Genomic DNA, 12847 nt, shown 5'->3' on the forward strand with positions numbered 1-12847 from the left:
CATGTGTCAACATATAAAAGACTGTTGCCATAACAACAATCGTATGCCAACACACAAGCTAACACATATTCCATCAAGATATCAGTGTTGCTCAGGAGACTAAAAAAACAATGTATTTGATACAATCCATCATTTAATAACTAAAAGTCCAACCATATGTCGAACACGACCCATATCTCAAGAAACAGTGGTATCACTGTCATTCAAAAGTTTTGCAGCTGTGGACCTTCTAAAATCCTTCTAAATCATTCTGTGGAGCATCTTAGCATCGTTAGTCACTCAACACACTTTTTAGACATTAAAAAACACTAAACAGGGGACGACTTTCAAATTGAAGTATGGTCTGAGCAGTCCTGTAAGCCTAGACTGTCATGGACCGAGTGGCCGACTGGAAAATAATAACATAGAATAGTGCTGGAAAAAATTCTATTAATTAAAATATATGTGAAACATAAGTAAGAAGTTTCATTCCTCAGTGAAGTCATGTTACAGCAGTGTCTGTTGTGTTTTCCAGCTGTCCCTGTGCACAGGAACAGTTGCAATACTGGACTGATGTCTGTAGCATGACAAAAACAGTAGTTAGTTTAGCGAGTGGTGAATTACTGGGGAAATAGGAAATAGTGTCTCCGGCCTCACTTGTCATTATATAACCACCTTGCTGCACAAAAGTCTGCACGCCTCTTTGTCAACACAGCTTGCTTATGGGTTTTAGTTAAAACTCACTCTGGGCCCAACTGTGTTCAAGCTATCATTAATAGCATAATACTATTCCTGTACTTTTAAGTTTTACGGGTTTGTGATTCATTTCATTTTGGCTGTTTTTGAACTACATGACCTAATATCCTGTACACGTTTGAGGAGGACAAACATGAAGTTTTGGTATGATTTTATGTGTTTTTTATGTGTTTATGTGTTTTATGTATTTTAAGTGCACAGTGTGCATCTGAAGTGGTAAATCTATTTTGCAAATCAAACCAGTATTATTTTTATTACATACAAACCACGGTATGTGATTGTAGATGATGCAATCAAACTGTGAAAGATGGCATCTGCTCTGTACTACTCAGGTATGCCCTGAACACTCATCTGCCCAAGACACATTCCTCCAGCAGATACATGAATATAAAGGCCTTTTTATGCTTCTGCGTAGAATCGATGGTGTAGCCCCGCAGACCCCTCTGCGTCTACGCCGGACCCTATGCCGTAGCCTGACGTGCACCTCTCGAAAAATGTAACTACACGCAGCGACGCACGTTGCTCGGCCATGGCTTGGTAGCGTTACATTTCCCCTGACTCATTTCCTGGTTCTCCTTCTCCATAAACAACATGAAATCAAGGAGAGGGTTAACTTTTCCTGCTAAAGATTTCCCACGTGGTCAGAAAGAACAGGGGAGACACATTGTTTCTCTCACTATGACTCTAGAGTCGGTACTTGCTCCAAAGCTAGTCGCCGTCACTCTCTCACTTCTCCCTCGCTCTAACACACTCCCCACACACACACACACATGCCGGCTCGACGCACACACCAGTGCACAAGTATAAACATCAGACCACTTACGTAGGCTAAGGTGAAAGCTCAGCGTGGAGCCTGCGCAGAACCATAAAACGGCCTTTAAAGTAAGCTTTAAAAAGTTAGTTGTAAAGCTTTAATGTTACAGTTATAGAACTATAGTTACTTATTTAAAAGAACAACTGTGTAGCCCTCTGATAGACTTAGGTGTGTCCTCATGCTTGGACAGGCTCCACTACTCTAAGCCCAGAAAGATGCATGTGTATGGTTTAACTTAAAATAGAGCAACAAATATAAATGCCCTCAACTCCATTAAGCTCAGGTGACAACTTTTTAAAATCTAAGCTTTTTTTGTCATCCTACCCATACAACAGTTGTGCACAGTTGTAACTCTTTTGTAAATCCACCAATGGACTCTCATCTTCATGCACACAAATTACACCACTAATGATGGTGTTGTGTAATGCTGCTACAACTAAAGGTCTATTGTATTGGGTATTATTTACAATATAGTCACCTATTTATGGTAGTGCGTGATGCCAAATTTGTACCATCATTGCTTCAGGCTTGTTTGTATAAGGATGTGCTTATTTGAATATGCGTTTTTTTACGCATTTCATTTTCAAGTGTGTATATGCAGGCAGACAAGTCACTACAACAACCTGGATAGAAAAAAACAGGATAAGATTATTATTAAATGCCATCGTTAAAAGGTGGTTATGTTGGTATGTAACACAAACCAGTATGTGCAAGTGTGTGTAGGTGTTCATGTGCTGTGTATGAAAATATTTCTATGTGCTAAATGATAACAGACCAAACATTTGTTATCTATCAATTAAAACGGTGTTGTGTTTTTACATGCATGCGATAACTGACAGATAATTAGATATTACATAATTTACAGAGAATAGTAAAAATAGATTTCTAATTTTTGGCAAATCACTCAGTGGTCAGTCTCTGTTTTATTTTTAAAAGAGTATACCACAGATTTAGCATTGTGCTTCTATAACATTGTCGGACTCATGGACAATTAAAAAAAAAAAGTAAAACAGCAGAACCAGAGATATCGTGCTTTTTTCAAAGTATTCCTCTTCTTTGTTAAAACCTGGCGCCTACATTCCCCACAGTGCAACTCGGCCACCGACAGTTCAACCTAAGATGAGGAGTGAGCTACAGAGGTCTGATAAGCTCACTTCTCTCCACACCCTGAGTTTGGTTTATTTTTTCAAATGTATAGTCTTCAGGCCCAATGGCTGCGGACTCAAGTGACATCACTTGAGGCAATTTTTTTATCAGATTTCACGCAGCTCCCTCTGGGCTCTGGAGCGCAAATGTTTTATACAAAATTTCTCACATATACAGTAGTACTCCCAAAAACCTGTAAACAGATGTTTGATGTGTGAAGTTCTCCTTAAAAAGACAATTTATGTAATTCTGTATTTATTCTTTATTTTATGAGAAATGTCCTAATGTAAGCACTCTGCAGATGTGCTCACTGTTGTTTTGTCTCCTACGTGTCCCCAAACAAACCCATCTCCAAGCTGTGCCAGCAGCACAACTAGGCCTGACCTCATCTGCCTCAGTGTGTATGTGTTAGTGTGTGTGAATATGTAAAACTTCACATTATCATTATCATATTCATAGCATGGACACTGGCTATATAAGGTACATAATACTACTAAAAATAATGCTATTACTACTCCTGTCACTACTGCTAATACTACTACTACTATAATGTAAACAAATAATCATTGTAATATTTATGCTTATAACTAACTATAACAATTCATGTTATAATATACCATTCTTGTGAAGCTCATTAACACTAAGTTATCATTTATAAAAAGTCTTTCTACCCACAGCTGTGCATATATCCATATATGGTGCGAATGTGGAGGTACAGGGCTGAGTAGGCTGTGAAATGAATGGACAAAATGACAGTGATCAGTGTTACTGTGTGTGCTTGTGCATTTGAATATGCGTCAATCCTTTTTTTCAGCACATTTGCCTACATGATTTTGTGTCTTCCTCAGTGATTGGGCAGAAGAATGTGAGAGGTTCAGAAGCATGCAAACACAGGCAAATATGTTAGGGGCAGTGAGGGGAAGAGGACTGAAGACCTTTGGTTACCAGATAGAAAATCAGCTGTTGCAAGGGTAGTCTTCAAACAAGAATACCAGGTACGTTCTGTTGGATAATATATAAATTATGAGATTTGATCAAATATCATTGCTGTAGGTTTGCTATAAATCTCTTCTGCATTTTATCAAGAGAAAATAGAGTAAAGAGCAAAACCTTTTAAAAAAATGTCAACATTTGTGTTGTTGTAGGTTCGTGCTGTAGGGAAATGTATTTAATGTACCAACAAATTTGTGATTTCATAATGATCCCCTCTTTCAGAAAAAGAAAACAAAGCAACAAAAGTGTACAAGTGCCACTGAAGCTGATTGCATCCGAGCAACATGGAGTACACATTTAGAGCAGTAACTAAAAACGCTGGGATTATAATCTGGAGAATTGAGGTAATTTGATTTTACAGTAGATGCTGCAATAGTGACTGTGGACTGAAGTTTTCCCAAATCAGTTTGGTCTCATGATAAAAGAAGAAAAAAAGTAAAAAACTAAAACAGCAGCGATGATGTGGCGGGAAAAGGGATTGAGCAATATGGGTTATTTTAAGACCTGAAATGTTTTTCTCTCTCTCTTTGCAACAGAAAATGGAGCTGGTACAAATCCCTGAGAATTCTTATGGAAACTTTTATGAGGGTGACTGCTACGTACTTCTGTATGTAAGTCTGAGAAGGTGACTAATTGGGGTTTTGGGTGCCATGGCTGCTTGTTTGTTTAGTAAAACCTACAGTTGTATTTGTAGACTTTGTAATAATGAAGCAGTGACAAGATGTTTTTGTCTTTTAGTATATCAGATAGCATCCTGGTTTATACACCACCCCGCACACACTCTTTCTCCACTCCCCACAGACTCAGAAGGTGAGCAGCTCTCTGCGTTATGATATCCACTACTGGATCGGCTCGGAGTCCACTCAGGATGAACAGGGTGCAGCTGCTGTTTACACCATACAGCTTGATGAGTTTTTGGGTTCCACTCCAGTCCAGCACCGTGAAGTTCAGGGCCACGAGTCTGATGCCTTTAGAGGCTACTTCAAACAAGGAGTAATGTGAGTGAAAATGTCTTTTACAGAAGGCCATCATTTTATAGGCAGTGAAATAAACCATGAAAAAATAATCATCTCCCTTGTTTAGCTATAAGAAAGGTGGAGTTGCATCAGGCATGAGGCACACTGAAACCAACACCTATGACATTAAGAGACTGCTTCATGTCAAAGGGAAGAAAAGGGTGATTGCAAAAGAGGTAGGCCATGCTTCACAATGGTTGTTAATCTTAATGGCACAGAGGATGTCATGTAGAAAGAGTGATTTATGTTCAATTTGTTTCAGGTGGAGATGAGCTGGAAGAGCTTCAACCTTGGAGATGTGTTTTTGTTGGACATTGGCAAGACCATCGTTCAGTGGAATGGACCGAAGTGTAACAAACAGGAAAAGCTTAAAGTAAGATTTTTGTGTGGGGGTCTGTCTAAATTGTTGGTTGCAGAATTCATAGGGAAACACATAAACATACATGAGTAGAAAACTCCACAATTTTTCACTCTTAACTAGTTTTCTTTTTCAATAATACAAGATATTAAAAATAAAATCAGTTCATCCATTTGCAACTATATTTCCCAGTGTACAATAATAACATAACAATAACTATATATTGTTCACTATATATATTTTCTGATATAAAGATGTTTTATGATCATGTGAATTGAAAAGTGACATATTTACCATGCTCTATCAGGTCTAATGTTCTATTTGCAGCATTTTATCTGGATGTACATGGTACACGTTAGAGGTGCAGACTCTGAAACCAGTCTACTTTCCGTGTTGCCCTCTCCAAATCTAAATATCATCATTAAACCTTTATGGAAAGCTGCGGGAGCATGCAAACGGAGCTCATGTCCTACTTCCCGCAAAATAGGCCGGAGGCTCTGAATGATTCATTATCCCACCACACACAGTTCAAAACTATATAACAGTAATGCAGTGATGACTGAAACTTTCAGGTCCTTGATATTCATATTCTAGGTGTTTACATCACTTTTTCTACCCCACATTTAAGTTAGTTCAGATTTAGCCATTAGTAAGGATACATGTCCTATCATAATAATGGGATTTCTAAGAAACCAACATTGAAAGTCCACAATGAAAAGTAGATACAATTAGTATTTGGTCAACTTAAATATAATTTATACATTCACGCCTATTAAAAAATGACCTATTAAATAAATGGGTTATGGGTATTGCACTAAACTTAAAAGGGACAGTTAACCCCAAAATCCTTACCTGCAGTGTTATTTATCAATCTAGATTGTTTTAGTGTGAGTTGCCCAGTGTTGGAGATATCGGCCATAGAGATGTCTGCCTTCCCTTCACGCTGTCACAAGCATGAGCCTCTTGTCCGTGAGTAGCCTACACTTCCTGCTGCGCGGGTATACAGTTGATGGGTGTAGTTTGGTAGAAAGAATGGTCATGGTCATGATTTCTGGAAGAAAAAAAATGTTGAGTTTTTCAAAAGTATTTTTTTTGGCGCTTTTAGCACCACAGGTTGAGTGCCATCTAGTTCCACCATATTGGTGAGATGGCAGACATCTTGATAAATAGCACTATAGGTAAAAGAAAAATACATGTTTTTGATTTTGGGGTGAACTGTCCCTTTAAACTCACCTTTACTATCTGCTACTAGATGACTAGATGCTGCTAATAAATCTTACTGAACGAGTAAAAACTGCACATATACAGTATGCTTGTTTAAAGTTTATTAGGGTATACTGATCAGCAATGAGATTGTCAGTACATTTATGACATCTCACTTTTAAAATAGACTTTAAATGTAGTTTTACATTTGTTTAATATCTGGTAGTGAATTCAGTGTGCACACTCCAAGTTTAAAATCTGAGATTTCTGGAGTGTGTAGTTGGTCTGTGTTGTGCTTCTGCTTCTCAGGGCATGGAGTTGGCCAAAGACATCCGAGACCGAGAGAGAGGAGGTCGGGCAGAGGTCCGAGTGATCGAGGGTGACGAAGAGAGCAACTCTCCTCAGAACATGGAGATCCTGAATGGTATTCTTGGAGAAAGAAGCTCGGCGCTGACGGACGGACCTCCAGATGAAATTGCTGACCAGGAACAGAAGGCAAAACTCACACTTTACCAGTGAGCTGCTCACTAGTCCATGATATCCAGTGTTTCATGTAGTCCATGTCCAGTTAAAATGTTGTTTGCTTCTTCTAATTTGTCTTTTTTTCAGTGTGACAGATGCTGATGGTCAGATGAAGGTCACAGAAGTCGCTACCAGACCACTGGTTCAGGATCTCCTCAACCATGATGTGAGTTGGTGCAATATTGACCACTAAAGGATGTATATGCCACATCAAGATGGATGCTAATGCCACTTCAAAACTTGGTACGGTTGTCCATCTAGTGTGACATTTCACCATTCCTGTACAGCTAAAGGCTTTAAACTCTTGATACTGCTGTTTGGACTCATACAACTTGAACACATTTTATTTTCTAATGGTAAGAAATGCTTAAGTCATATATATTTAATATTATTATCTGTTTAGGACTGCTACTTCCTGGATCAGGGAGGGGCGAAGATCTTTGTATGGAAGGGGAAGAAAGCAAACAAAGCTGAGAGACAGGCTGCTATGACCAGAGCTTTGGTGAGTGACTCTACATCAGACCTTTACATGTATCCACAGCTTGTGTTTGATTGCTTTTGCATGCCATATTAGGTACACCCAGCTAAAACTAATGCAGTGTAATACAATAGTCCTGCAATAAATGTATGAGTGTATTTGCTATCTTTTTGTCTGATTGGCTGTTACAGGAGTTCATCAAAGCGAAAAACTACCCGATCACTACAAATGTGGAGACGGTGAATGATGGCGCAGAGTCAGCTCTCTTCAAGCAGCTGTTCCAGAGGTGGACTGTTAAGAACCAGACTCAAGGTCTGGGCAACGTGCATACAAGAGGGAAAGTGGGTAGGTGTGTTCTTAAATTTACAAAAACACAACAAGCACAGACTAATAGTACATATATTGGTTCTGATTTAAATAAATAAATAAATAAAAATAAAAATTCAATTGGTTTTGTTTTGTGACCATATTTTGCTTTAGCCCATATCACACAGGAAAAGTTTGATGCCTCTCGGATGCACGTGATGCCAGAGGTCGCTGCACAGGAGCGAATGGTGGACAATGGCTCAGGTCAAGTGGAGGTATCTGTGACTATTTCATCTGAATGTGCTTTGAGGAGGATCAGTCTATCATCTAACAGGTCCAAAACCCAATGACTGAATACGTGCAGCTTCAGCACTAGCCTATATTAAAATCAATGCTAACACAGTGTGCTAATATACTAATGTCAGCTTGCTAGCATGTTAAAGTTAAGAATGTTGCAATACTATGTTAAATGTGATTATGCATGTTAGCATGTTAATATACTGTATGTCAAACATCCAGTAGTATAGTGTTGTCAACATGCTAACTGTTGATATGTTAACATGTTAATGCTAGCATGTATGTATGTTACCATTGGCATTTAGTCTAAAGTGCAGCTAAGCATAGAAACAGAGATGACAAACGGCAGTCCCGGGGCCCAGACCCCCGGGGGCCCCAAAGGCCCCTGGCTGTCTGTGTGGCAATTACTTTGTAGTATTTTGATTAATTAAAACTTTGTTTGGCAATATGTAGCACTCAAGATGCCTTTTTCACAGCAGACATTTTGACTTGTCATAACAGGAAAAGCAGCAGGTGTTGCTAATAATATTAACGATGGCTCTGTTCTGTTCAATTAAGCCATGACAGTAGAATGAAGGACTGAGCTACTGCCGCAAAGAAGAAATAAGTAAATAAAAAAATTGGAAATATAAAGAGAAATCAATAAAATAATAAATACATGTGGAAATATTTATGTTATATGTTTCATTTATTTTTACATGTATTTGTCCATTTAGTTCTGTATGTATTTATTTGTTTTAAAATATTTACTTATTTATTGAATTATTTATTTGCATATAAATTACTTTATATTTTGTTTCTGTGGGCATATATTTTATTTGTATTATTTGTATATGTATATTTATTTTATTTGAAATGTATATCTTTTTATATAATGCAATGTATTTATTTGCTTGGCCCTTCAAGGAATAGCAAAAGCAATAGAGAAAAGAATGAAGAATTCAGTACCTTTGTGATGTGCCCAGGTGTGGAGAATTGAGAATCTGGAGCTTGTCCCCGTGGACCCTCAATGGTACGGATACTTCTATGGGGGAGACTGCTACCTGATCCTCTACACTTACTTGGTTAACAACAAGAAGTGTTACCTGCTCTATATATGGCAGGTAAGGATTTGCCCATTGTCTTACATACACACGCATAGTATACACTGAAATATTACGTTTCTTAATAAGTTGCTTACAAGAAAGTCTATCCTTCACTGTCCCTGTTTTGGAATTTTCTGATTATCACTGTATTATATGATGGAGCTAATTTACCACTTATTATTTCAGGGGCGTCATGCATCACAGGATGAAGTTGCAGCCTCAGCATTTCAGGCTGTGTACTTGGATCAGAAGTATGGTGATGAGCCAGTCCAAGTGAGAACAACAATGGGCAAAGAACCAAGACACTTTATGGCGATGTTCAAGGGTAAAATGGTCATCTTTGAGGTACGACTGCATTAATAATCATTAATTTGGAAAAATGTATGTGTGTATACAGTTTGTATAAGAGTACAGAATATTTCTCTTTTTTTCTGTTAGGGGGGAACATCTAGAAAAGGGTCCTCTGAACCAGAACCACCGATAAGGTTATTCCAGATCCATGGTTCTGACCCATCCAACACAAAAGCCATTGAGGTTCCTGCCCTGGCTACCTCTTTGAACTCCAATGATGTGTTTTTACTAAAGAGCCAATCAGGAATGTATCTTTGGTGTGGAAAGGTAAGAAAGGTGGTGTTAAAATCAGATCAAGAAACTGATAATTCACTGAACAAGGTGACAATACAATACAACACAATATGATACTTTTTGTAGCATTTTGTTGTATGGTTTCTTGTATTTTATGTACTTTTGTATGCATTTGTGTGTCTGCGGTTACATAAAGGTAAAATATATGTAAAGATATATGGCTAAAATGTATAGAAACCACGTCCAGAAACGTTTATACATTTATATTTACATGTTTTGGATTAAGCCCCTTACTGTATTGAAATCTTAATGCTACATAGTACAATGGTACTTTAGTCAACAGTGTGCTTCCAACATTGTGGCAACAGTTTGGAGAAGGCCCTTGAGTACAAAGCCAGGTCAGGAACTGGAACGTGAGCCAGACCTTATCACCCAACATCAGCGCCCGACCTCACTAACGCTCTTGTGGCTGAATGGGAGTAAATACTGGAAAGTCTTCCCTGGAATAACAGAGACTGTTATAGCAGTGAATTGTAGTGTTTGGGTGTCCACATACCTTTGGCCATTTAGTGTACTATATCAAAGTAACTGACTTTTTGTTACCAGGGATCAAGTGGAGACGAGAGAGCCATGGCAAAGGAGGTGAGCTCTGTGATTGGCCAGAACTCACAGAAAGGTTCTGAGGAGATTGTGGCAGAGGGTCAGGAGCCCATTGCATTCTGGGAGTTGCTTGGAGGGAAAGCTCCCTATGCTAGTGACAAGAGGTGATGATGACACATACAATACTATTATCTGCAAACAAGCTTCATGAGAGTTGAAGCAAAGGTAACACGCTTGTTTCCCACTATTTTGCGTGTTGCATGATGTTGATTACAGATTACAGCAGACGGTTTTAGATCACCAGCCGCGCCTGTTTGAATGCTCCAATAAGACGGGCCGTTTCATTGTGACCGAGGTGACTCAGTTCATGCAGGATGACCTCAACGAGGATGATGTCATGCTGCTGGACACATGGGACCAGGTATGAGGTGATGCTGTTTGTAACGAAGAAAACTGACCTTTTTAATGAAAACTATACATTTCAAAGCTAAATGCAATCACACCCCTAACATACCTGAATTTTTGTGTCGCCTTTTTTGTGCCATGTTACTTCTTTTTTTTATCGTTGGCCTCAGGTGTTTCTCTGGATTGGTAAAGACGCCAATGAGGTAGAGCGCAAAGAAGCAGTGGCCACCAGCCAAGAGTACCTGCGTACCCACCCGGGCGCCAGAGACCCAGACACCCCCATTGTCTTGATCAAGCAGGGATTTGAGCCGCCCACCTTCACTGGGTGGTTTACAGCCTGGGACCCCTCCAAATGGAGTGTGAGTGGTTGGGAACTGAAATAGCGCATCGACATGTACACTGATGAGTACAAAAAAAAACATATGCTGACAAACATTTCTTTCTTTTAGGGAGGAAAGAGCTACGAGGAGTTGAAGAAGGAGTTGGGAGATGAAGCAACATCTTTTAATGTTCCAGTTGTACGTAAAGTCGTATTCATTTCTTCAAGCTTTTTAGCAACATAAATAGTTATTTGTATAATACAATGGTTACCAAAATGTTACCCATTATTTCTCATGCATGTTACATTTAGGATAACGTTTCTTTGTTAAAGAACTTATTAGATTTCACACAGATATACAGAGGGACATTCAGGAATGGTTACTGTAGGGCTGCAAAGGTTTACTCTAACCTCGAGCATGACCAGGTTAGCAATTCTTACTAGGGAGTACTAGGGACATTCTAATTGTCTTCTCTCTACTATGTTGTGGGTTTTTTGTCTTCTTGTTTTTATTTACCCAAATGTTGTCTTGCTATTGTTTGGCCCCACTGTTTAGCTCTCTGTTGTTATATTGACATCTAGATATCCTGCTTTTACCTTGCTTTGTCTGTCAAAGCACTTTGTAAACTCTGTTCTTAAAGGTGCTATATAAATAAAGCTATTATTATTATTATTATTATTATTATTATTATTATTATTATTATTAGTAGTAGTAGTAGTAGTAGTAGTAATAATTACATGGAAGAATTGAAGAAGAGTTTTTAACATATCAATTTTTAGCAACCTTGAATAAGAGTTATGACAAAACGTCAGAGACAGGGGTCAAAAACTTGAACTTACAAAGTACTCTATCTATCCGATTCAATGCCACAACAGGCAGTGATATATTAATGATGATACAAAGATTAATAATCTTAACCTGAACCTTGATGTGACTTTCTAGGAGCAGAACTGTGTCAAAAGTAAGAAAAGCTTTCAGTCTTTTCCACCTGACAAATTGGTCAACAAACTCGCCAGTGAGCTGCCTGAAGGTGTTGACCCAACCCAGAAAGAGGTAGATTAAATTACCCGGAGTGGAAATAATCAACTTGGCAACACCTTTTTTATATTCTAGGGGAAAAAGGGATTTCCTTTTCTTGGGTTTAAAGCACAATTTAAACCCAAGGAAATATTAGCTTATTCTTCCTTTATTATATCTCCATATATGTTGAATTGTAAGGTGTCTGTAGACACATTTTACATTTTTATCTGCTGTCTCTTTGTGTGTATAATTAGTACGAAATCAAATATTGTTTTCTAAGAAACTTCCTAGGAAATAATTAGGAAATGACTGACCCATAAAACAAGTTACTGTCATGTTCCATGTTTGATTATTATTATTCAGGAGCTACTCATTAATTAGCAGTTAGTCCCTGATTTGTTCCCTGTTCAATCATTATTGAATCACTCAACATTTTGTGCACTTTATTGTGAGGTGTAACCATGATGCTTTGCTGCCAAATAGTATCAGTGATGCATTGTTAGTCATTTGTTTTCACTAACTAACATTTGGGAACTGCTTTTCAGAAATACCTGTCTGACTCTGACTTCAACAACATATTTGGGATCACCAAAGACAACTTTGCCAGCATGCCGCAGTGGAAACAACTAAAAATGAAGAAAGAAAAAGGGCTGTTTTAATCAGATTATTGTCTATATTTGAAATAAGCTATTACTGTTAAAGACTTTGTGTCAGCTCCCCCTCCCCTACAATTACTGACTTTCCACTTTAGCTCAATCTGATTTTGGAGTAAATTATATGTGTCTTTTCATCCCGATTTTATTGTTATTCATACATTTGTTCCAAATCACTATGATACAGGTCTTGAATACTTGATTCTTGTTTTAACCTGTTCGGATGTTATACAACTGACACTGTTTAATTCATTGTTTGTGATATTATTTGAACTCTCAGTAGGAAACAATATAAACTCGAATGCTTACAA

General features: G+C 38.2%; 1 protein-coding gene across 1 annotated transcript; it reads left to right on the top strand.

Annotated features, from left to right (window-relative positions):
* Positions 1 to 3612: 3612 nt before the first annotated feature.
* Positions 3613 to 12847, top strand: avil (advillin). The gene is made up of 20 exons (XM_031322386.1): positions 3613 to 3690; positions 3911 to 4032; positions 4225 to 4299; positions 4490 to 4686; positions 4772 to 4880; positions 4967 to 5077; positions 6575 to 6780; positions 6875 to 6953; positions 7191 to 7289; positions 7457 to 7610; positions 7746 to 7846; positions 8834 to 8971; positions 9140 to 9298; positions 9392 to 9571; positions 10145 to 10302; positions 10415 to 10559; positions 10714 to 10902; positions 10993 to 11061; positions 11806 to 11916; positions 12429 to 12847. The coding sequence occupies exons 2-20, from the start codon at positions 3973 to 3975 to the stop codon at positions 12540 to 12542; spliced, it is 2454 nt and encodes an 817-aa protein (XP_031178246.1). The 5' UTR covers positions 3613 to 3690; positions 3911 to 3972; the 3' UTR covers positions 12543 to 12847.

This window comes from Sander lucioperca, chromosome 6, assembly GCF_008315115.2.
Source record: "Sander lucioperca isolate FBNREF2018 chromosome 6, SLUC_FBN_1.2, whole genome shotgun sequence".
Lineage (NCBI taxonomy): Eukaryota > Metazoa > Chordata > Actinopteri > Perciformes > Percidae > Sander > Sander lucioperca.

Bases quoted from the DNA above. Each gene is read 5' to 3' on its own strand.
- avil (XM_031322386.1), top strand. From the start codon at position 3,973: ATGGAGTACACATTTAGAGCAGTAACTAAAAACGCTGGGATTATAATC. The intron at 6,781-6,874 runs GTGAGCTGCTCA...TCTTTTTTTCAG, and splicing joins GCAAAACTCACACTTTACCA to TGTGACAGATGCTGATGGTC. The intron at 11,062-11,805 runs GTACGTAAAGTC...GTGACTTTCTAG, and splicing joins CATCTTTTAATGTTCCAGTT to GAGCAGAACTGTGTCAAAAG.